Genomic DNA, 26,133 nt, shown 5'->3' with positions numbered 1-26,133 from the left:
AACCTGCCTTGATATTCTGTTAATGATTTTGTGTATGTATATGTGTTTTACTAACATGCTTTGGCTCCTTCCTAACCCCTGCTAAAAAGAATGAATTAATTAACTAATCTTGTCTTCATTTTCCTGAATGTGATCATAAATTTTTTTGATGGGAAGTTTATTTTTATTTAATTTTTTTAGATTTCTTGGAAATTTCTGTATTTTGGGGGGGTGGGCAGATGTGTTTTTAAAAAGTTTGTTCATTTTTTTACTATTAAAAAACATAACTTATTGTATCTGGGATAAGTTTTCTTCTGTAAGGGAAAGGAGAAGGGAGGTTATATTTAAAACCCTAAAAAAGCATTTACAGATTTTTAAAATTCCAAAATTGCAGTGGCCAAGAGACTTTAAAAAAAATGCTTATTCTCTGACATTTTTGAACATCAGATTTTTTCAATATTCACTTGTTTTTGTCTCATCCCTTAAAACTTTTGAAAAACATTTAAAACAAAATTCTTGTTTTATTTTAATTATTATTATTATTATTTTTTATCTCTGTTGAAAGCACGCAGGCATCGGACACGCTATGGTAAACAAACTGCATTACCTGGTAGATATCACTCCAATTGTTTAATCTGTTCAGTTTGCCGTGGGTTTCTTCACCTTTTATCTTTTAACAAAATTTATATTTTGATTTCATTTTTAATTTCTTAAAAAAGTTTTTAAAAAATTATTTTGATTATGTTTTATTTTTTCTCTCTTTAATAATAAAAAAGGGCTAGAAAATTATTAGCCAATCAGCTCACACTGGGGTCCTTTTACTAAGGTTTTAGCTAAACGCTAACGGGTCCATAGACTATAATGGACGCGTTAGCGTTTAGCGCATGCTAAAACGGCTAGCGCGCCTTAGTAAAATGACCCATCTGTTTCTGGAAGGTAGCAGAATAAGCCAATAAAAATTGTCCATCACTTTAAGGTAATAGAAAATTGATACCTAGCCAGCTTGCTCCAATTTTTTAAAGTTGTATTTAGAGCTATCAGAATGCTCTCCCCTCTTCCCCTACCCACATTTTAAAACTTTCATACATGGGGCTTCATATGGCACTGACAGCAGAGAAAAACCAACAGAGGAGTAGGCAGCAGATAAGAAGTAGTGCTTATCAGCTTTTCCTGCTAACTGAAAAAAAAAATGCCCAGAGGGATGGTCAGTGGGGGCTCTAACCTCCCACTGTACATTCTCTCAATTTCTCTCTTCTTTCTGCCAGCAGCTGACTTATCATGGCTAAATATGCCTTGGGAGTCACTGAATTAGCCAATTTGGGAGGGCCTCTTTTAAACATTTGGGCCCTAGACTTGTGCCTAGTTTGCCTACGATTTAATCCTTCTCTGCCTCCGTTGCTTCAGGTACAAGGTGATTTCAGCGGGCAGGAGAGGCTTTTGTCTGCTTATAAGAACATAAGCAGTGCCTCCGCCGGGTCAGACCATAGGTCCATCCTGCCCGGCAGTCCGCTCCCGCGGCAGCCCAAACAGGTCATGACCTGTCTGAATCACCAGAAGGGGCTCCCTTGCCACTTTGGTTTCTCATTGAAGTCCTGTCTTCCCATCGTAGTCCTAACCCTCCGGTCTTGCACATGCACGACCTGTTGGGTTTCTATACTTATTACCTGGTTAGCTTTCTATACCTGTGTTACATCCCAGCTCCTCCCTCAGTATCCCACAATCCCTTTATCCCTCAGGAATCCGTCCAATCCCTGTTTGAATCCCTGTACCGTACTCTGCCTGATCACTTCCTCCGGTAGCGCATTCCAAGTGTCCACGACCCTTTGGGTGAAAAAAAACTTCCTTGCATTTGTTTTGAACCTATCTCCCTTCAGTTTCTCCGAATGCCCCCTCGTACTTGTTGTCCCCTTCAGTCTGAAGAATCTGTCCCTATCCACCCTCTCTATGCCCCTCATGATCTTGAAGGTCTCTATCATATCTCCCCTGAGCCTCCTTTTTTCCAGAGAGAAGAGCCCCAGCCTATCCAACCTCTCGGCGTATGGGCAGTGTTCCAGCCCTTTTACCAGTTTCGTTGCTCTCCTTTGGACTCTCTCAAGTACCGCCATGTCCTTCTTGAGGTGTGGCGACCAATACTGAACGCAGTATTCCAGATGTGGATGCACCATCGCTCGATACAATGGCATGATGACTTCCCGCGTCCTGGTTGTTATGCCCCTCTTTATGATGCCCAGCATCCTGTTGGCTTTTTTCGAGGCTGCTGCGCACTGTGCAGATGGCTTCAGTGATGCATCCACCAGCACACCCAAGTCTCTCTCAAGTCTGCTGTCTCCCAACAATGCCCCCCCCCAATTTGTAGTTGAATAATGGGTTCTTTTTCCCTATATGCATGACCTTGCATTTTTCCACGTTAAAGCGCATTTGCCATTTGTTTGCCCAGTCTTCCAGCTTGTCCAGGTCCCTTTGCAGGCCCTCACACTCCTCCCTGGACCTAACTCTACCGCACAGTTTGGTATCGTCTGCAAATTTTATAACCTCGCACTTTGCCTCCTTTTCCAGGTCATTGATAAATATGTTGAAGAGTAATGGCCCCAGCACCGATCCCTGTGGCACACCGCTCGTGACTCCCCGCCAGTCAGAATATTGGCCCTTCACTCCGACCCTCTGCAGTCTACCCGACAACCAGTGCTTGATCCATCTGTGCACATCCCCTCCCACCCCGTGGTTCCACAGCTTCCTAAGCAGCCTTTCATGTGGCACCTTGTCGAAAGCCTTTTGAAAATCGAGGTAAATGATGTCTATGGGTTCCCCATTGTCCACCCGACTGCTTATTCCCTCAAAGAAGTACAGAAGGTTCGTTAGGCACGACCTTCCTTTACAGAATCCGTGCTGGCTTGTTCTCAGTAGGCCATTCCTCTCGATGTGCTCGCAAATGCCGTCCTTGATCATAGCTTCCACCATCTTCCCTATAATTGAAGTCAGGCTCACCGGCCTGTAGTTCCCGGGGTCACCCCTCGATCCCTTATTGAAGATAGGTGTGACATTCGTCAATTTCCAGTCCTCTGGTACCTCACTAGTTTTCAAGGATAGGTTGCAAACATGCTGGATTGTGCCCGCTATTTCTTGTCTTAGTTCCTTCAGAACCCTTGGGTGGATCCCGTCCGGGCCCGGTAATTTACCGCATTTTAACCTGTCTATCTGTTTGAGGACATCCTCCTTACTTACCTCTATGTGCTCCAATTTTTCGGCCTGTTCCCCACTCATGAGCTCCTCTGAGTCTGGTATATTAGATGTGTCTTCGCTCGTGAAAACCGACGAGAAGAACGTGTTCAACCTCTCAGCTACCTCTTTATCCTCCTTAATCACTCCCTTCCTATCCCCATCGTCCAACGGCCCCACCTCCTCTCTCGCTGGTCGCTTCCCCTTTACGTAACTGAAGAATGCCTTGAAGTTTTTCGCCTCCCTGGCCAGCCCCTCTTCGTATTCCCCTTTCGCTTTTCTAACCTCTTGGTGGCATTCCTTTTGGCATTTCCTGTGCGCCTGGTGATTTTCCTCCATTGGGTCCTTTTTCCATCTCCGGAAGGATACTTTTTTGTCATTTATTGCCCTCTTTACTTCAGTTGACATCCAAACCGGGTCCTTTGATCGCTTGTTCTTGCAGCCTTTCCTGAAACTGGGGACGTACATTCTTTGTGCTTTATGCAGGGTGTCCCTGAATAGGGTCCAGGCGCTTCCCACAGTCTCCATCCTAAAGATGTTTCTGAGCTTCCTCCCCACCATTTCCCTCATAGCAACATAGTTCCCTTTCTTGAAGTTGAGCGCAGTTGTTGCGGTCCTCCTTACTATGGGTGTCCCCCTTTCTAATGTGAATCTGATCGCGTTGTGATCACTGTTGCCTAGTGGTCCTCCCACTTCTACCCCTCTTGCAGGCCCCCCTAATCTGTTTAGGATGAGGTCAAGAGTAGCACCCCCTCGTGTCGGTTCTTTGACTAGTTGCTCCATGAAGCAGTCCCTCACAGCTTCTACAAATCCTGTTTCCCTAGTGCAGTTGGAGTGACCCGTACTCCAGTCTATTCCCGGGTAGTTGAAGTCCCCCTTCACTGTTACACTTCCAGTCCTGCATTCCTGTCTCAATTCCGCTTCCAAGTCGTGTCCAACTCCTTCTGGCGTACCAGGTGGGCGATAGTACAGCCCCAGTTTTATGCCTGCACCCTTGTTTCTTGGCAATTTGACCCATGGCGATTCCAGCCCCTCTGCCTTCGTTGCCATATCCATCCCGACCGAGTGGATAGAGTCCTTTATATATAGTGCTATGCCTCCCCCCTTCTTGTGGGTCCTGTCCCTCCTGTAGAGCTTGTACCCCGGCAGCGCCACATCCCATTGATTTTCCTCTGTCCACCAGGTTTCTGCAATTCCAATTATATCTAGGTCCTCCCCCTTGGCCACGACTTCTAGTTCACCCATCTTGGCCATGAGGCTTCTTGCATTTGCGTATAAGCACCGCAGGTCCCGTAGGTCCCATCGTCTTTCCTCCACCTCTGCATTTACCTGGGCCACCTGCCCTTGGATTTTGGGCAGTTCTCCCGTTTCCTGTGCTTCTGCTTTGCCCTCAGCCTTTACCCTCTTAGCTTTCAGCTTCCCCACATTCCCGCCACTCCACTTCCCCGCTTTTCCTCTGGGTTTTCTAGCCCTACCGGCCCCCTCCTGGGCTATCATCCCTTGAGCCTCTGTTTGATCCCCCTCGCCTTGTGGTACCTCTATATTGCCCTCAGCTTTCGCCCTCGTGCCACCCAGTCCCCCTGTGTCTCCATGCCCCTTAGTCTTCTCCCAGCAAGCTCCCTTTACCTGATGTTTCCCTCGCTGTCTGATCATAAGATCCTCCGGTCCCTCTGCTTCCTCCCTGCAGTCAGCCCGTTCAGCATCTGTTCTGGATACTGTTGTCCGAAGCGTCAACATCAGATCAGCTGTCGGCTTTCCCCCTCTCCTCAGTTCAGGGGGCAGTGTTGGGAAAGAACTAGCAGGTATATGGGCACTGGTAATTTTCAGTGCTGGCACCCGCCTGGGTGAGCAAGTAAATTTAGGACAGCTGAAAAGTAGTCTTAAATTCCTCTAAATAGCTTTCCAGGTCCTGGCGCTGAATATTGACAGGGATCTGCATAACCTAAAAAATGTTTAGAGGTCCTATGATTCCTCCCAACACAGGAGCTTCCTGCCCCACTCTTCCTGACCATTGCAACCTGTCCACCCCCTCCCACCCTTCCAACATGCAGGATAGGCCCCTCTAGGCCAACCTGCAATCCCTGATGGTTCAGCAGGGGTGGTGGATGTAGGAGAGAAGCCCACTTGTACCTGCCTATAGTTGCTGCAACTTCTATTTCTAGCTCACGGTACTATCAAAGTTCCATGAGGCTGCCATTAGAGGTCACAGCAGCCATTTTGGAAAGGTAGCAACTAGAGACAGGAGTGAGTGGTCTTCGCTCTTGCCCCCATTGCTTCCACAGGATCACCAGGGATTACAGGGAGGCTGGGGAGGGAGCTATCCTGCAAGTTGGAAAGGTGGGGAATTTGCATGGTGGGGAGTGGGGGCAGGGAGCTCCCATGCCATGGAAAGAGGGTTGGGGGGCTCCTATGTCAATGGAATCAGGATCGGAGAGAGGATTAGTGAGCCTCTGAAATTTGAGGGGAAGGGAAATTGGGTAAGTTCTGGGCAATATTCAGCTGGAGCCCTAACTTAATATCAGCTGCAACCAGCATAAGCTTCAGTGACCAGCATCAAAACATTTAGCCCTGAATATTCTGTGCCAGTGTCTGCACATGGCTTTGCACTGAATATTCAGAGCTAATTTAGCTGGCCACAGCATTTAAAAAACGCTGACTGAACATTACCTCCTTGATTTATAAATCATCTATGGCAGGGTAATACCTATTGTACCCAAATGTAACTCACTGTGAGTAATTAAATCCAAAGATGTGGCTGTGGTATTTTAAACAGGCATCTTTTTGGATTACCTTTCCACTTTAATTTTTTTGCTTTTCCCGTTTCTTCCACCAGGTGGAACTGAATGATATCTTGTGCTCAGGAAGCATTTCTGCCTCCTGAAGTGAAAGACAACCTTTCCTTTCTTGTCCCTAGCTGATACCTGCACTCCAGTCTCTAAACTCTCTTCAGATATTTCTGTACCATTTGATGAGAGATGAGGAGAGGGTTACCTCACAAGTAAATCTTGTCTGGAATTACATCCCCTCCAACCTCTCCCAAATTAGGACCAGCTAGCTACCAGTCCTCTACTGTGCATAGAGGAAATTAGAGCTACCATGAATGGAGGAACAGATTTCTACCTTATGCAAACAGCAATGTAAAAGCAGGTCACCCTGCCTCTGTGTCTGTTAGCAGAGAGGGACAACAATAAGTAGAATCCAATTCTAAACAGAGAAATTAATAATACTGTATCATATGTATTTCATATGCTCATAGAACTAAAAGGGAGACAAGCAAAGTTCTAGCAGGGGGGGAGGAAGTAGCCACCAGCCTCAGCAGAGCTGGTGTCTAGCTTCTTAAAAAGCCAGAATAACTTTAAAATTAAATATAAAAACCAAGAAAATGAATATAAAAAGCAGGACTATAATCCTGGCTTCAATCTCAGTTCTCTTTAAATAATAGCAGCAAAAAGGAACACATTTCTTTATGCTCATAGAACAGCAAGGGAAGGGGAGGGGCTTTGTTAATATAACCCTTTCTTACACAAATGAGATTGGTGACTGTCTTGTTTTCAGTTTTCTATTACCTAAAATGCTAGAGTGGACGATTGTCAATCAGGAGCTGCTCTGCCTCCCTCCTTCATCTTCCTGCTGTCAACAGGGAAATATATCCTACAGAATTCAGGTAACAGAGAAGGGGGGAGGACCAGAGATGGCTCAGGTTTAGTTGTAAGAAGCTTTCTTGGGTCTTCCACGGATGCTCCTACATCAATTTTGGGAGAGGAGGAAAAGTGAGATGGGGGAGGGATGGCAAGAAGAGGGTCCATGATATGAGATGAAAAATAGAGACTTAAGGGGGGGGGATAAGGAAATATTTCCTCACAAAAATTGCTGAATTTATGAATGAACTCCCAGAGAATATGCAGGAGAAAAAGATAGTAAGAGAACTGATGCAGGCCTGGGATAAGCACAGAGCATCCCTAGAGGTAAGAATCCCAGTCCAGTAGGCTTGGCAGTGTTGCAACAGGAAGGAAGAACTGGAGGGCATTGAAGGGGCCATGTGGTCCTCTTCATCAGCTATGAAAGAAAGAGCTGAAAAAAAAGAGAGAGCATCCAGGGAGCCCCCACAGCCTACACTAAACTGTGAGACAGAGAAGCAAAACCCTAAACTTCTCCTAAATTATCTCAGGTCAAGGGTTTCTTCCTCATTTTCTGTTAAGCTTTTCTTTTTTACCAATGTGTTTTTTTCTTTGGTTTTGTTTACTTTGAGGTAATTCATTTTTATTTTATATAGTGCCTCATTATCTCTATATTTTTGAATTAATATTATTATTTTTTTTACCCATTATCCCCTGAAAATCCATGGAAAACAAGGCATCATCTGGCAGCTTTCCTGATTTCTTTTAGATTCTTCTTGGTTTTTGGCACATCTTGTCTATGCTGGTTGGCAGTCTGTAGGAATGGCTGAGGTTTTTGGTGCTGGGCTGGGAGGGGTAACTGGTAGACAATCCTTTCTAGGAGGATTCTGTAAGAAAAGGATTTTCCCTTTTTTTAAACCTTCTCCCCATTCTTGATGGAGATTTCTCCTCCTGAGCTGAAGGACCCCATATAATTATGCAGGAGGCCTGGGTTCCACTTTGGCTCAGGCTCCTTAGTCCTGGGGCTGAGAGGATTTCCAAGGTTAGGTCCCTGATTCATTGCCATTTGTGTTTCTATTCTTGGGGCTGAAGATGGCGTAAAGGTTAGAAAACCTGGACTTGATTGCTGACTGGGTTTCACTAATGAGAGAAGAATAGAAAAGGAACAAGAAGAGGGGCTTTTCAGGGGTTGGAGGGGAGAATAGCACATACCCCTCCCCAACTATAATGCATCAGTGTGAAAATAGGCAGACAAATATGGAGATATATTATATTATTCTTTCAGTGTCTAAGCAAAAGAATGGGGTTCTGAAATAAAAGAACTGCAGAGGATTGTTACTACCATTGCAAGCTCTGGACTCCGAGCACATGACATCTAATCCCAGAGCCCTTCCTCTCCATTATTGAAATCCCCTCAGGTTGCCACCTCAGAGCTGTCCCTACAGAATCTGCCAACTGCCACACTCCATAAACTGCATGGCATGCAGGCAGTGCTCACTAACATTCTATGTGCGCTCATTCATGCCCCATCCCAAACTTCAACACCTCTGCTTGCTCCAAAAACTAATGGATATATATATATATTTTTTTCACTTTAATGGGAGCTGTTTGGCAGTACCTTTGTCTACCAAGATCCTAATAGTCTGAGATCACCATTACAGTATAGAGGTATTACAGATCAACAAAGCCCAGGAAGTTAAAAGAAGAGGGGTGGGAGCGACACTTCTATAGTTTTATAGTATATGGTTGAAAGGGGAGCAGAGCCCAGGAGGTTACAGGGACACAGGGAAACGCCTCTTAGAGTTACAGTTTAGGGGGGAGAGTCCAGGAAGTTACAGGGACAAAGAAATACTCTAAAGTTACAGTCTAGGAATGAGAGAGGAGAGAAGAGCCCAGGAGGATACGGGGAACTCCTCTAGTGTTACTGAATAAGTACTGAGAGGGGGCAGAGCCTAGGAAGTTACAGAGATACAGGGGACCTCATGTAGTATTACAGTGTACAAGTGAGGGGAGAAGAGCCCAGAAAATTACATAGAGCCAAGCGGACTCCTTTGTTGGGTTGAGGGGGGTACACAGCGGTGGGATTCAGGTCCATGCACTGGAGTTTTTCTTTTAGACGACAGAAAAATAAAATGCTTTGCAAAACAGGTGCATTGACAGTTGGAAATGGTGGGATAGGTGGAAACGGTCTTTCATTCTTCTGAACCAGCAGCAGACTCTACTATCTCCCCCATCAATACGGGAAGCACCCAAATGGTCCCCTCCCATTAAAATTAAAAAAAAAAAAAAATTAAAAATACAATGTGGCTATGTTTAAAAGAAGAATATATTCTTTTGAATTTTTGATTTGCATGAAGCTGTGCTTAGGTCTTCCTTGTCCACTAACATCACCTTTCCTTCACCCCTCCCCTTAAATCTCCTTGCATGGCTTTGTGTCATCAGCTTAACGCATGGCAACTGCGGAGGTGGGGGAGGGGCTTGGTTGTGGGCTATACCATCTGCAGGGGCCGCCGTGGGGTGTGGTGTGGGGGAGGGGAGTAGCATCCTGTCTTGCTTCCAAAAAATAAATTTTAGAAATTATTTTAAGTAAATTTGATTTTTCTCTTAAGAAAAATACATTAAAAACAAACCCAACCCTAACCTTTCTGTACTAATACTATTGGATGGATACTGTGTTGTGGTACTAACTCATTCTTTTGTCAAAATATTTTTTTATTTTTATTTGTCCAAGGCAGCTGATGAAATTTATTCTTTAATTTTCTACTAATATACCACATCTTCCACCCCACCCCTTCCTCCCCTTTCTACCTTCCCTTTTTTCAGAGCTGGGGTACAAGGATGGGTGGAGTTAGACCTGCTTTTACCCCATTGCATGCTGAGACTTTTAACTTCCTGCTTGTCTTGGAAAATTAGATATACAGATCCTGTGGATACAGTGGGGCTAAACCAGACCTAGATCAGCCCTTGCTAACTGAGATGCTACTGCAGCATTGCTGATGTTTTTCCTTCTGTAGGTAGCAGTTCACCTAGCTGATTCACGATTGTGTTGGGTCGTATGGTGTTTGTGCCTTTGGGGAAACATGAAAGGGACATACTTGCAGTTTAGATTCCAGGGGCTTCCCTGCCTCCTGTAGGATTAACTACTGCCCGTTAGATCCAGGAGGTCTTGTGGGGTCCAGTCTGAGCATTATAGACAAAATTGTGGGAGGTATGAGATAGAGAGACAGAAAACCAATTATAATAATGGCGACACTAAGAGATATGGGGAGATGAAGTATCCATAGGTACAGGGCATCATTGGGAGGTGGAAAGTGATTAGTGGTGAGTGTAAGGAGAAATAGGATGAGTATCTTAGACTGTTACTAGGAGGTGGGTGTAGAGTGTCTCTCATGAGTATATCACTGAGAGATGAGGTGAGGGGTGGGTATAAGAAGAGGACCAGCACCTTACACTTGGAGACGCTGGTGAGGTTGGGAGTGTGGGGGGTCACAGGTATGAGTTTAGAGAGAGGGTGAGCACCTCACAAATGAAGGTGTGGATGTAGGAAAAGGCAAATTCCTTATGATGAGGTGAAATGAGATGAGAGCATAAGGAAGAGGTAAGTGCTTACAATAAGGGGATAATGGAATGTCTGCATAGGATTAGGTCTCTTATTAGGAAGCTGTCCTTTTATAAGCCTTTGGAAACAGTGTCTCCAAATGAATTAGTTCTGTGCGTGCTGTGACAGGATTGAACCTCAATCATATGCCAGCATATATTAAGTATGATCTCAGTCTCAGACTTACTGCTATATTTGTTAGCTGTTGCTGTTGCTTGACTGATCATACAGGAGTGATGGGTCTGATCCTGGCCTTCTAAACCATACTTATTTCTTCATTTCAAAATTCTTGACAGAGGAGAGGGAATGCCAAGGATGCAGTGGGCTAATTAGGTAAAGAATAGCAGGACTGAATCTACTTGGGTTATATGGCTTTGGCACGAATCTATGGTTCCCTAGTTTAATAGCTTACAGAGAAAGACATCAGCCAGCTGGCAGTCTAAAGTACCCCAAGCTGTCCCTTCTTCTCCTGCTCCTTTCTACCCTTGATTTTTGTCTGATTCTAACACATTTTGCATGTTGATGTGCAACTAATACCAAGGCCGCCCTTGTATACAGAAAGTGGGGACATGACCAAAACAATAGTGAAGAAACCCATGCTTACTTACTCCTCAATCCTATAAGCAAACTTTTCAAACCTTGTCCCCCACATCATCCTGCCAAATGACAATATGAAACTAAAATCTACACCCAAAAGCCAACATTGGAGCACAAGGCTTGGTGGTCTGAGGGGTGAGGAAGTTCCCATCATACATGATATTAGCCAAGTTTCTCTGTGATTTTCATTCTCCCTTCTCCCTCCTCTTTCTCTTCCTCCTCCGTGTTTCTTCTCTTATCAGCCTTAGAGAATCCCTTCCCTCTCCAAAAGACGCTCTCTTTATCCAGATGTCTTCCTCCCAAACCAATCCCATTATTTGCATATTCAATAATGGAAATGTAGATGAAGAAAAAGTTGAGTTTTTTAGAATGAGGAGCTACAACATTTCTTAATCCTAACTTCTCTAGCCCCCAAACACCACTTGACAAGAGGATTCTCACTGCATGATATTGGAAGTAGTTTGAATTAGGGTTTAGAATGTAATTTGAATTCTAATGAATAATATGTCCAGAACTCAATGAAGCTGTCATTATGGGCTCCTTTTACAAAGCCGCAGTAGAATTTTCTACTGCGGGCTGGCAATGCTCCAACACTTGTAGGAATTCTATGAGCATTGGAGCATTTACCTCGCCGGCCTGCGGTAGAAACGTCTACCGCAGCTTTGTAAAAGCCAGGGTATGTGTTTAATATAGAACCAAATTAACAATTAAGGGCAACAAAATGCAAAACAGCAGAACTATATAACAAAAAGACTTACTCAAAGCAACTTGAATAAATAAATACATAATACGAAAAAAAAAAAAAAAGCTAAACAACCTTTGACAAAAATGTAGTGCAAAAAAGAATTACTCTGAATCAGTTCTAGCAGCAAGAGTTAATTGGGATACTGGGGAGGTGTTTTGGCCACTGCTGGCTTTATTTCCAGATATTCAGTGCTGGGCCATGTCCAGGCACCAGCACTAAGGGCTCCTTTTATGACGGTGTGCTAGTGTTTTAGCGCATGCTAGCCAAAAAACTACTGCTTGCTCAAGCGGAGGCGGTAGTGGCTAGCACGCGTGGTATTTTAGCACGCGCTATTCCACGCGTTAAGGCCCTAACGCACCTTCATAAAAGGAGCCCTACGTATCCAGGATACTTGGCTGGCTAACACTTATACGGTTAAGTGCAGTATTCAACACTTAACCGCATAAGTTGAACCGCATAAAGATAGGAGAGCTTATAATGCAGCTCAATTTATGTGGTAATTTTATGCAGTTGAGGTGCTGAATATCAGCACTTAACTACGTAAGTGCCGACGCCCACCAGGACTGCCAAAAATGAGCCGGTTTCAGTTTGGGTGCTAACCACAGTTATTCAGTGGCACAATTCAGTTAAGTGAAGTAGAATATTCATGGTTAGCCGTGGTCAAGCAATTTTAACATCCTGGAGCCTCTCCTGGCCCTATAAGTCCCTTTGAAGGGAGGACAGTGTCCTGTTTCTCGATGCAACCATTTACATGGTGAAACATGATGCTAGGTTGTGTGATGATTTCATACAAATTTTTAGAAAAATTGTTAAGAAGATAATGGAAGTTTTTAGTTACATATTTACACTCGTAAGCCACTCCTAGCTGCAGGATGATCTAACCCCAGATGTTTAAATCAGGGGGCTCATGGCTCCTGACATGGATTATCCAGGAATGTGGGCTGACCCAGATGTTAACCAGGCACCTTTTTGCGTCCTAACTTTATGCGGTACTCACACTCTCCCTTTGAATATCTGGTTCATAATTTATGAAGAAATTTTATACAAATTTTTTTAAATATATTTTATACTTTGTTTTTCTTGATGTTTAAAACATATGAGGTGGGGACAGTTCTATAACTGGGTGCCTCCATTTAGGCATCCTGAGGATATGCAATGAGAGCCTATTGTATAACGGCATCTGGGTTCCCAGATTCTGTTACGGAATGCTAGCATTACCCGATATCAGTGTGCCTTACACCAACCATTGATCCAGCATAACCCCAATCAAGTTTATTAAGTGGAAGCCCTGCCCAGTGCCTGCCCATGCTGCAGTGGCATATCTGTGTTGGTTGTCACCTGGGAAGGAGCATACCGCCAGGAAATGGGTGTGTGTGGAGCAGTTGCAGGGCCGCGGTCTGGTGGGCACAGCTGTTGGCTCTGCTGGTTCCCTGCCCCAGAACAGAGGGGCTGGGGGCTGGCCGAGCTGATGGCTTTGCACACCAGACCATGGCCCTGCGGCTTCTCCCTGCACCCCCTTACTGGTTGCACCTAGAGAGACTGCCCCCACCACCCCACCCTTGGAACACAACTGCAATGCTGTGCCCATATGTATGCCCCTTTGCGTTTACATACAATGCCACTTACATGTGCCATTAGGCATACTGCTAGCATTATCCCTCAGATTCTATAAATAGTGCCTAAATTCAGATGCAGATTCGAGATGTGCATGCAACCTGATTGGATAATGACCCATTAATGAGCAATGAATGGAGGCTAACAACCAATTAGTGGTGTTAATTGGCACCAGTTAGGATTTTCACATGCATCTGGCTATGCGCTTTTCTATAATGCTACATGCCCATATCCCATAAGCGCGTCACCCAAAAGAGAGGGGAATGCATTATTCAGGAGTGTTCCAAAGAGTTGGATGTAGTGTTATAGACTATACGGGATCTGTGCCCAACTTGTGTGTCAGGATTTACACCAGGTTTCATCTGGCATAAGTCCAGCATCCAGAGTTGGATGCAGTAATCTACTCTAAGCGCTATTCTATAAAGGGCACACACTCTATAAAGAATAGTGCTTAGTGCTGATTTTTTTCCTGTGCCAAATTTTAAGTACTATTTATAGAATTCCCCCTATATGTGTATGGGTTGCTGAAAAGTTCTCAGCCCAACCAAGAAGAGAATGATGTGGAGCCATGAAACTTACAAGTTATTCCACACTTTCTTGACATTTTTCGTTTCAATGATATGAAATGAAACGAAAAGTGTCAAAAAACAGAGTGGAAAACTTGTAAGTTTCATGGCTCCACATCATTCTCTTCTTGGTTGGACTGAGAACTTTTCAGCAGATCCCTAATAAGTATATACAACTTGCAAAAGTGCTAGTATTCTTTCTATATCTTTACACATGCAAGGAACACATAAATGTGAGCACCCAGTTATAAACTTGTCTTTATGGTGCTTGAAGTGTACAGTTTTTTATATAAAGATTTCTTATACAAAGTTTTTGGTACTGAAATTATTATAACTATTAAAGTGCTTTTCAATTTTCCATGGGGTTCCTAGAATTGATCTCAAGCTATTATGAACACACTCTTGTCCCTTGTTTTCTCTATATGTTGTTTCAGAGTCATTCTTGTTTTGCACTACTTTGATAAAGGGTTTTATTTTTAGCATTATATATTTATTTACGTTGTATTGAGTTTTGATAAAGGGTTTCTGTTATGTCATCATGCTATTTTGGATTGTGTTTAATTCTGAGAGCTGTAGCAGTACCATGGACAGCATCACAGTAAGCCATACAGGCTACTTTGGATAGCACCAAAGTTCAACCTTGTCTTGGGTACAATGGACAGTGCTACTTCCTTAAGCCTATAAAGCAGTAGTTCTCAACCTTTCTAAATTTGTGACACACCTGACAGACATTGTTCACCTGTGTGACACACTGAACACTACAGTTCATAGCTGAACAAATGACCTTTCTATATCTTATTCATTGCTGCTAATAATACAAGGGAAGTGCAGAATAGAGGTCTGCATGGGAACGGGGATCGCGGGAATCCCGCGGGGGTCCTGTGGGAATCCCCCCCTAACCCACGTAACTCCCACGGGGACCCCCTTCTGGCCCACGGGACTCCCACGGGGACCCCCTTCTAGCCAACGGGACTCCCACGGGGATGGAAGGCTTTGGAAGCAGGGTTCATCCATATAATATAATGGACATGTCAGTCTTAGTAAAAGAGGGGGTTTATAAGTTAATTACCTGAACAGAAAACAAAAAAAAGGTCCCACCAAAGAGATTCCACAAGGAAAATAGCAGCGCAAACACAAAAGAAACTGTGGAATTGATGATCCTGTCAGAAGTAATTGCTGCTTTTTATGGGGACGGGCAGGGATGGAGGTAATTCCTTGCGGGGATGGGTGGGGACGGAGAGGATCCTGGCGGGGACGGGTGGGGACGGAGAGGATCCTGGTGGGGATGGATGGGGATGGAGAGGATCCTGGCGGGGACGGGTGGGGATGGAGAGGATCCTGGCGGAGACGGGTGGGGATAAGTGGGATTTCTGTCCCCGCGCAACTCTCTAGTGCAGAAGCAATGGTGATGACTACAAGGACAAGAAGTAGTGGACTGGAATCCTGTCAACAATCCCATTTGGGGCTGTTGGCAGAAGTAATAACTAGTCATGGAGTTAGGTTATCAGCTCTCCCTAATCTGCTGCACACTTGGTTGTTAAGGAAAGTACAAGTCCGGTGTCACATGTTTGGTGACACACAAATGTGTCCAGACACACTGATCGAGAACCACTGCTATTAAGATATCATGGACTGTGCCACTAGCCTGAAACTATACAGAATAACTGTAATCTATTTTGATGTTTAGACCATATGGGGAATATAAAGTTTAATAAATCAAATCAACCAAGGACATTACCGTGGTTTTAGGACTATCCGTATAGATAGCTCCAAAGTCCTTTGACTGTAAAGCATGCAAAGACAGTTACATAGTCCCCAAACTACATAGAGCATTGTGGTCAGCACTTGGCCTTCAGATTGTCTAGGTTAGTTATAGTCAATGCCAAAGGTCCTGCAAAGAATATCAGGAATGATGGCTCCACAGTCCTGAGATTGTACTCAGTTAGTATGTACAGGATACAATGGATAGAACGATGCTTTGCTCTGGGATCAAATTCTGCTAGTTTCCAGGCTGCTTTTAGGCTTTGAGATGATTTGAGTATGTGAGGAAAGTATATCTTTAGTTTCTCTCCCCTCCCCCTCCTCACCAACTCTTTTAAAAATGTGAGCTAGGAGGTTGTGTTAAGTTATTGCTTCTCTTTCTCTTCCTGCTTTCTCGTCCCTCTTTTCTTAGTAATATTAAATTCTCACCATTCCCTCCTCTTCCATCTCCTCTGCGGAATATCAGTTCATTCTAAGTCCTACCTCTTCCATGTCCAGAATGCTGAACACTATAAGTCTGAGAGTTCCCTGTGAAAACAAAGAAACAGAAGCTTAGAAACAAAGCAGCCCATATCCTCCCCTTCCATAGTCAGCTGATTCTTACCCCCAGCATCAAATCTTGTGCACCTCCAACCCACCACACACTCTTGTCCCAGCAGAACTCAGGTTGACTTGTTTGAGAGAAACGGACATAAAAATGGGTTAGCTACCTCAACCATGCATCCTATTGCAGACCAAAGTCCAAGCTCTGACATCTTTTTCCTTGTCCCCTACCCTCTTCCCTTTCCTCCCACATGATGTCTAGGTGACAATCTCCGTGGATGGGATCCTGACATCAACTGGATACACGCAGGAGGACTACACCATGCTCGGCTCAGATGACTTCTTTTACATTGGAGGCAGTCCCAATACCGCAGATCTACCCGGATCTCCAGTCAGCAACAACTTTATGGGATGCCTCAAGGATGTGAGTATTGCATAGTCTAGTACAGTATTAACTTGCATTATAGAATCTTTCTTCCAGTGCTTAATGTGCCTCCATACATAGTTGTAGCCCAGGAACCCCACTCCTTTGTAGTCCTCCCCCCTGCTGTTCCAATATTGAGATCTTTCCTATTCCATACACAGTTCAGCCCATGAGCTTCACTCCTTCCCTGCAGCCCCCTGCAGTTCTAGTATTGAGACCCTGCCTCTCGTACGTACAGCTCAGCCCATAACGTCAACCATTTCCTGAGCCCCCCGCCTTGCTGTTCCAGAATTGAGACCCTTCTTTCCCTATATAGTACTCCCTCGAAATTTGCGGGGGTTACGTTCCTGGAGTGACTGCGAATTGCGAAAAAAAACACAATTATTGGATGTGTAACAGGAGGCGGGAGAGGGGTGCTGTGGAGGTGGAGGAATAAAGGAGGGAAGTATAAGGGTTTAAAATTCAAAGTGAATGGAAGGTATGGGAAAGAAAACTGGAGTGAAGGGTTTGGTGAGAGCTGAAAGATGTGAGGAATGATAGAAGAATTGAGGTGTGAGAAGAAACATAAAGGTATGAGAAGAGATGAAAGCTAAGAAGAGACAGATTTAAAGAAGGAGGGTGAAAGACAGAGCTTGTGTTCCTGGTGGTAGGGTGATGACAACATTTGGTGGTGATGCTATGGTGGAAACAGATCATGGACTTGGGTGGTCGCACACTCTCCACTCTGGGTGCACTTGTTCATGTCTTGGAAAAAATTAGAAGCAGCTTCTATTAATGTCTAATATGCGCTAAAAGAGACATCCTCACAACACTTATTAACTTCTGTTATATGCCACAAGAGATGTCCCTCAAGGAACGCATTCATTTCTGTTGTTCACTACAGAGTGTCTATTTGTTGTACAGAGCAGTCGATGTGTAAGTGAGGAAAGCCACCTTCCACAATCCAGCAGCATCCTCTCTTCTCATTCATACATCTTTACTCCCCACCCCTGTCTTCTCTTTCTCCTCTTGACCTTGGCATTCCCCAGTGCTCATTCCTTGCCGTCTTTCTAATTAATGGGATGCCACCCCTTTTCTGATACGCCTGCTTCACCATCCACAGAACAAAATTAAAAATTGATTCTTTCCTTTCCCGCCTCTCCTTTTACCTACTTATTAATTTATTTTATTTTTAACACCCTCCCAGAGAAAGATGAATTCCACCCCTCCCACTCCTGTCTCTCGTGAATTTGTATCCCTGTCTCTCAACAAGACACACACAAATTGCCAAGTAAGAATAAAGAAAAGCCTTATAGATTGCCATCTGGATCTCTGTCATCTTTCTTTGTCACTTTCACCCCTCCCCTCCCAACCCAGGATCGAAGTTGCTTGCACGTGGCAGGTCAGCCTTCACCTGCTGCCCTATGGAAGATGAGGATTGATGTTCCCTGTGCCTGCAGCTGCTGATTCTTGTCAAAATTAAATATTTAACCCAATCCAGAGACCTAATCAAAGATGTGTGTGTGTGTGTATGTGTTTGAAAACCCCTGACATAGAGGAATGGGATTTAGGGGACAGTTAATTTGGCACTCACTTTACTGTTCCCAGTAGTCTCTCCTCCCATCCAGTTCATGTGCTGTCTAAAGAGATCAGGTACCGGCTTCCATTGCATGAACATGTTGTGTACAAACATAATGCGATTGTGCACATATCATGTATCAGTGTCCATCAAACCCTATACCTCACCAGCTTCATTATTTACAACTGTTGCCTCTTCCACAGGTCATCTATAAGAACAATGACTTCAAGCTGGAGCTCTCACGATTAGCTAAGGAGGGGGACCCCAAGATGAAGATCAATGGGGACCTAGTCTTCCGTTGTGAGAATGTAGCAGCCCTTGACCCTGTGACCTTTGAGACCCCTGAGGCCTACATTTCATTGCCCCGCTGGAACACCAAAAAGACAGGCTCCATCTCTTTCGATTTCCGCACCAGTGAATCCAATGGGCTGCTGCTCTTTAGCCATGGCCGACGCCATCCACCCCGGGATGGCCGGGCTGAACGGCTGCCAAAGGCCGACTATTTTGCAGTGGAACTGCTGGATGGCTATCTCTACTTGCTGCTGGACATGGGTTCAGGAGGTATCAAGATGAAAGCCAGCAACAAGAAGGTCAATGATGGGGAATGGTGTCATGTGGATTTCCAGAGGGACGGGCGCAAAGGTAAATAATCCCAGGAGCAAAATTTACATAGAGATTATGTGTCAGCATCAGTCACACGCATGAGGTATCCACAGAGATCATGCGTCAGCAAAGATCACACACACTTAAGAAAATAAGAACAGCCATACTGGGACCAATGGTTCATCTAGCTCAGTCTCCTGTTTCCAACAGTGGCCACTCCAGGGACTCCTCTCACACACTTGTGAGAACAAATTTTGAAAAATATTTCTGTGTGTGAAACAGTATTCCAAGCCCATCAATATAGTATACCCACGGAACTGCAAGTCATCCTATATTTCCTACAGCTTTGCTTATTCTTTGGGTCCCCTACAATATCTGTTGTAGCAGATGTGTACACCAAGCATTGAGTACTTCAGCTAAGGGCTCCTTTTACAAAGCTGCGCTAGCGGGTTTAACGTGCGCAACTTTTCATCACATAGCTGAAATGACCAGGGAGAGGATGACCTGACATGTTTCGTACGACTGTGCTTTTTCAAGAGTTTCCCGCGGCCGCTTCTGTCATCTGACTCATTGCTGACTCTCTGAGTCGTATGACAGAAGTGGCCACGGGAGACCCTTGAAAAAGCACAGTTATGCAAAACATGTCGGGTCATCCTCTCCTGGATTATTTCAGCTATGAAGATAAGTAGCTTTAAAGTGAAAGTTGAAATTATTATTGTTTGATAATAGACTTAAATTAAGAAAAAATATTTATATATATAAAAAGGATTATTTATTGGCCAATGATGATGGTCCATGTAATGCTTCCCGCTATAAATTTATGATTGGCGGTGGAGTGGTGGAGCTGAGGCTGTTAAATAAATTAATATTTTATTCAGATATTTGAGTAATTGGGAAGTTTATACATATATTCCGGATCTAAAGATAAAGAATTTTACATCATTATTTTGGATCCATGGTTAAATGCCACTGAACATCGACCCCCTATGTTATTATGTCTGTTTGTCTCCCTATCTCCTTTCTGTTTGTTGATTTTTCTTTCTCTCCACTTTTCCAAATGTCTATCTCTCTCTCCAACCCTCCCTCCATCTATCTCTACCTTCCTGTCCTTCCTTCTTTTCTCTCTTTGATTGCTGTCTCTCCCTATCTCTTTCTCAACTTTCCTTGCCCTTTTTTCCATTTCTTTCCCTTTTTCTTTCTGCCTCCTCTTCATTTCCTCTTTCTCTGTCTCAGTATTAAATCCCTGTCTCTCTGTCTTCTCTTGCCTCTTTGTCTTATGCAGGCTCCATCTCTGTGAACAGCCGGAGCACCCCATTCCTGGCCAGTGGTGAGAGTGAAATTCTTGATCTGGACAGTGAGATGTACCTGGGGGGACTCCCTGAAAACCGAGCAGACCTCATCTTACCCCCCGAAGTCTGGACGGCTTCCCTGAACCATGGTTATGCAGGCTGCATAAGGGACCTGTTCATTGATGGCAAAAGCCGGGATGTGCGGCGGCTGGCAGAGATGCAGAGTGTGGCGGGGGTTAGCAGCTTCTGCTCAAAAGAGACCCTAAGACAGTGCAACAGCTCCCCCTGCCGTAATGGAGGGCAGTGTCGTGAGGGATGGAATCGTTTTATTTGTGACTGTATTGGCACCGGCTACTTGGGAAGAGTCTGTGAGAGAGGTAAGTGAGGGCAGTGGGGATGATGGAGGCAAGAGTGGATGGATAGGAAACTACTCTGAGGAAAAGAAAGAAAGAAAAGTGAGTGGTGAAAATTTAGGGTGTAGGGTGTGAAACCATTCTGGGAAGGGTGTGCATGAGAGGATGCAAAGGAAGGGGAGGAGGGGGAAGGGAATGGAAATGGGACTATAATGGTGCACCATGAAAATGGGGAAATTCACAAGACAGATAAGCTGAGGGAAAATGCCACCCTAACATTAAAGGATAAGTCTGCAATAGATATGAGCAGGGGAAGGGGAGAACATCACCCTGAGGGTGTAGGATAAGTTTCCAAGAGTTGAATGGGGAAGGTGCTAGTAATGCATTCCTAAAAACTTTGATGGTGTTAAAATTACTCTTTTTTTAGAACAATTTTTGAACTACTGTTTATAAACACAGAGAAACAAACCCAGAGAAACAATCCCTGAGAAAACTAAGATCTTTCTTGATAGCCCCAACGACAAACTCAGGGAAACCTCCATTCAATTCAATGGTCAAAATTTCGAGTTAGCAAGTCACATCAAAATCTTGGGAGTTACTCTAGACCGACACCTAACATTCGCGAAACATACTGACCAACTGACTAAAAAATGCTTCGCTATTTTATGGAAACTAAGAACCATAAAAAAATATTTTGACATGGAATCCTTTAGGATACTAGTTCAATCCACCATCCTATCTACCTTAGACTATTATAATATCACATACCTAGGGTCAACCAAAAAAATACTGCTAAGACTTTGCCTGGTTCAAAATGTGGCTGTTCGTCCTTTTTACGTGCAACTTCATTGGCTCCCTTTCGAAACTAGTTATTTTTAAATTCGGCTGTATTTGTTATAAAGCACTCTTTGGACTACTGCCATCACACTTATCCACTCAACTAAAATTATTCTCATCAAATAAGAACACAAGAAACTCGAGTATGTTTATGTACCCTTCTCTGAAAGCCTGTCGTTTTAAAAGTTTCTTAGACAAAACTCTGGCTTTTCAAGCAGGGAAATGAACTCCTGGCTGTGTCCTCTAATTGCCCAATCCCATTTTACCTTGAGTTCAGAAAATCGATAATAACCTATTTGCTTGGTAAATTTATGCGATGATTTTACATTATATTACATTGTACTGCATCATATTGTATTTCACTGTATTGTATTCCACTGAATTCTACTGTATTTTGTATCTTCGCTGATATGTATCAGTTCTCTTGCTGTGAACCACCCGGAACTTCCAGTTGGGCAGTATATAAGAAAATTAATTATTATTATTATCTTCAAATAAGATGAAATTATAGCTTCAACCAGAATTACCTCAGTGTTAACAGTTAAAATAACCTGGGTAAAATAAACAACATGAGGACCAACTTACTTTAACTCCCCCATCTTTGGATGCCCGTCCCTCCGATTTCCCGTATCTGAGGAGACATAGCAGTGCAAAGATAATCCCCATATTTGTTTAGTAGACTAACACGTTTATTTTAAAGTTGTAGGCCTCTCCATGCCCAGTAAGGGAGCCAGACATGTAAGAAAGACCCCATAGTGTCCTTCTGTGCTGTGGTCATCAAATAGTATTGATTTTGGCTACAAATTTCTCCATAGAGGGCAACTCTGCCTTCTTCCAATATGAGGCTAAGCAAATCCTAGCAGCTTCAGCCTCCAGGGACGCCTGCTTCTGGGCTCCTTCCTCCAACCCTGGGGCTGCTCATTCATCAAGAAAGTATATATTTCCAGTGGCAACAAAACATGCAGTATATCCTCCAGCAATATTACTATTCACCACCAATAAGTTTCAGCTTTGGGACAGCCCCAACAAATATGGTTACAGCCCTGCTAACAAGCAATATAGCCCATGCTATACATCCTATGATGCCGGTCAAGAGTGTGATACCACTGGTATAGAATTTTATACCCATGTTCCATTAAATTAGTGGTTATGGAGACTTTTAAGAGAGAGAAAGAATGATTCCTAGTGGGACTGGTTTAATACTCAGCCCAGGAGCTCCTCTCACCTCCGTTCATAAGTATGAACTATAAGCCAACAACACAATATAGCTTTATACAGACAGCAGATAAGACCAACTCCAACTCCCATATAAAACACTTTTAAGAGGGCAAAGTTTTCCTTCTACTACTGAGGCAGCACCCTTCTAATCATAAAATTTATGAGCTGGCAATATTGAAATTAATCATGGGAATCTCGGCCATATTCATCCTGAAGATCCTCAAATGGGATAAGAGTCCTGGCTTAAAGTAACTGTTCCAATACCCATAGGCCCTGACCTGCCCTCCTCTTAAACACAATGGTAGTTAACCTAGAAGTATCAAAACATATTGCTAGGTGGGGAAATATCTGGACCTAATAGCCTTCCAGGTAGCCAAAGTACATGCCACACCATAAGGAGCTTGGGGAAATCAGGGTCTTAAGGGCCATTAGGATCCAAGGTAAATATTGCAAAGACAGATATGCCACTAAAGTCTGTTCCAATTTTACCCATTTTTATTGAGGAAAGCAACCCACTCAAACAAGGCCTTAAGTTGAGAGTTCTGATAATAAGCACTAAAATTCAGTACTCCCATTTCACCATGTTTTTGGTCCTCATACATTCTGCTCCTACAAACACTGTGCATATATTACACAAGACATATTCCACAGATACCTGTTAGTTCACTGTGAATTACAAATTAAAAAACTGAACATAACAGATGTTCAGGAATAACCAAGATGATCAAATTAAATCACTTATCTTCCAATTTAACAAATTTCCAGAATAAGAATGTTTTTAACATCTTTCTAAACTCTAGAAAATTATTGTTCAGTCCAACTGATAGAGATAAGGAATTCCACATAGCTTGATATTAAAAAAGAAGATGTTAGTAATTTTACTGATGTAATCATTCTTATAGAAGGATAACATAGTAATAATAAATTATGCAATCCATAAATGCACTAATTCAATCACATTAAATGGGACTACTCCATATGATATGTAAAAACTATTATTCCTGACTTGAATTTAATCCTGTCCTCTACTCGAACTCAGTGAAATTCCAGGACAGCAGGAGTTTCAGAGTCAAATCTATTTAAGAAATAAATTAGCCTCATTGCCATATTTTGCACTAAATGAACTGTCAAATCAAGGCCTTGGAACATCTAGAAAAGACTACATTGCAGTAGTCTATTCTTCATAGAATCAGGATTTGAACCTGGAGCCTAAACACTGATTGGTCAAAATATTTCCTAATGGTTTTCAGTTTCTTAAGTTGATAGAAATATTTTTGACTATTAAATTAATATGATTATTTATGGTAAGGGTACTATCCAGCTTGACCCTGGGAATTCTAGACCAAATGTTAAAGAGAATAGTGAGGTGTGGGGTCTCAGCAGATTGTCTGGGGATCTTAATCATAGACATTTTGTTTTGTCGTTGTTCTGTTTGAGCTGGTGTGATGAGATGCAGCGTTCTATTATGTTTAGGCAATGCTGAATGTAGTTTAAGATGGTAGGCCAATCCTTGGAAACAGTACAATAATGTGATGTCATCAGCATCAACAAAAACTTTCACTTCAATCTGTTGCCTTCTTCAAGAAATTGAATAACATAGGTGTTAAGAGTTTGCTCTGAGGAATTTCACAGGAGACTCTCCAGGGCTCCGACAGTGTACCCTGACCTTTAACTCTATATGATCAATAAAATTTTTAAAAAACATGAAACCACCGTAGGACTACACCCTGGATGACAAAGCGATTAAAAACAGACAACAAAAGATCATGGTTCACCAAGTCAAATACGCTAGAGCAGTGGTTCTTAAACTTGTCCTGGGGGATCCCCCAGCCAGTCGGATTTTCAAGATATCCCTAATGTGTATGCATGAGGCAGATTTGTATATAATAGAAGTAAAAAGCATGCAAATCTGCCTTATGCATATTGTAGTGTGACCGGCTCTTGAGCCTAGCGGTTACCGGCACACACTTACAATATCGCCCTGGCGTGTTGGGAGTGCTTTACTCTGCGTACCAAAAATCAGAATGACACAGTTCATGTAAGTATCCAAAAGAAAGAAATTACATTTATTGATTATTCAGATAGGGCAAAACCAAAAATGCAAGAAAACAAAAGTCCAAAAGCAACTATAATGTGCCCCAAAATAATATGGTTCCCATCAGCCTGGTCTGGTTCATGTTCCAGTGTTTCACTCATGTCCCAGGTAAGTCCTACTTTGAAGTAGTAAGAACAGCACAAAGTATAAATGAGTCTCAGGCAGTCTTTAGTCCAAACATAAACTCTGAGCTGAATAATGTGGCAATGCTTCTCCCTTATCTCCAAGCATTAAGGAGCGGATGGTTATGGGATTTATTAGTTCAACTCCTTGGCAAAGCAAAGCATAAAAAAATATATTCCACAAACCTCACTACCTGGATGTCTGGCCAAACCAGCACCCAACCTTCATGGTTTTCACCGTACTCAAAACAATGCCTTATCAATGTGGCTTAACTGCTCTTAAGCATTGTCCAAACAGCCAGACAGCCAACACCCAAAAATCAAAGAGAAAAAACAACAACTTTGTAAGACAAACACCCAACCAGATCAGCTCACTTCCATGGCTTCTGGAAAAGCAAGCTCTGGCAGACAACTCCATTCCATGTCTTCCAATACCTGGGTCTCCTGTGTTTGCTCATCTGCCTCTGGATCAATCATTTCCACATCCATGGATTCCTGGGCTGGTGGAGGTTCCTTCCACCTGGGAACTTCCCTCGACTTACTCTCTTTCTGAGACAGCCAGCTTTCCAACTGTTCCAAAGCTGCTGTGCCCCGCCCAGCCCTACTCGGGGCCAGGGCTTTCTTCTGCTGAGTCTGCCTTCTGCCCTGTTTGGCCAGCCCTTTACAAAATGGTGGATTTAAAGGGGCAATACCTGTTTTCACAGGGTTATGGTCTAAGCTCTGTTCAAACACAGCCTGCGCTTCCTGCTCCAATTCCTGTCTTGGCAGGCACATAGTGATCAGCCTTGACTAATTTCACTGGTCGATTTTTAAGGTTCTTCACTGGCACAAGGCCGTCACTGGGATCGGGCTTGTGACAATATTCATTAGGGATATCTTGAAAACCCAACTGGCTATGGGTCAATCCAAGACAGGTTTAAGAACCACTGTGCTAGAGCGATAAAGTTGAATGATCACTGCACATTGACTTTGTTTGAAAAGTGACAAGAGAACCCACCACTGTAGGGGCCTAGGCTTCCATATGTAGAAAAAAACAAAAACTTTCACTGAAATTTTAAGAGGAAGGACTTTGGGATGGGTAAGGGAAAGCAAGCAAATAAACATGTTGACTGCATTAACCCTCCCCACCCAGGACATTCATGGCTTTTCCCATCTTATCCAATTCCACAAAGGTCTTCTGCAATAGTGGTGAATAATCAACCTCAAAAAGCTTATCTAAGTTTTGCTGGGATGTTGATTGCTGGATATCGTATAATAGGGGTAGACCAGTGAAATCTGAGAATGGCTCGGAATGGCTGGCAAGTTTTCATGTAGGACAGTGAGATTCAAAATCTCAGATTTGTTGGTATTAACTTTTAATCCACAAACCTTTCCATATGCCTGCGTATGGGCTAAAAT

General features: G+C 43.4%; 1 protein-coding gene across 1 annotated transcript in view; it reads left to right on the top strand.

Moving 5' to 3' along the window:
• Positions 1–26,133, top strand: part of NRXN2 (neurexin 2) — a 1,565,743-nt gene that overhangs the window by 505,808 nt on the left and 1,033,802 nt on the right. Inside the window, exons 6-8 of the mRNA XM_033953607.1 lie at positions 16,499–16,660; positions 18,422–18,860; positions 20,104–20,487. Coding sequence (XP_033809498.1) covers positions 16,499–16,660; positions 18,422–18,860; positions 20,104–20,487 — 985 coding nt within the window. The remainder of the gene's footprint in view (positions 1–16,498; positions 16,661–18,421; positions 18,861–20,103; positions 20,488–26,133) is intronic.

The sequence above is a fragment of the Geotrypetes seraphini genome, chromosome 8 (assembly GCF_902459505.1).
Source record: "Geotrypetes seraphini chromosome 8, aGeoSer1.1, whole genome shotgun sequence".
Taxonomy (NCBI): domain Eukaryota; kingdom Metazoa; phylum Chordata; class Amphibia; order Gymnophiona; family Dermophiidae; genus Geotrypetes; species Geotrypetes seraphini.
This window is presented reverse-complemented; position numbering and strand designations above follow the sequence as displayed.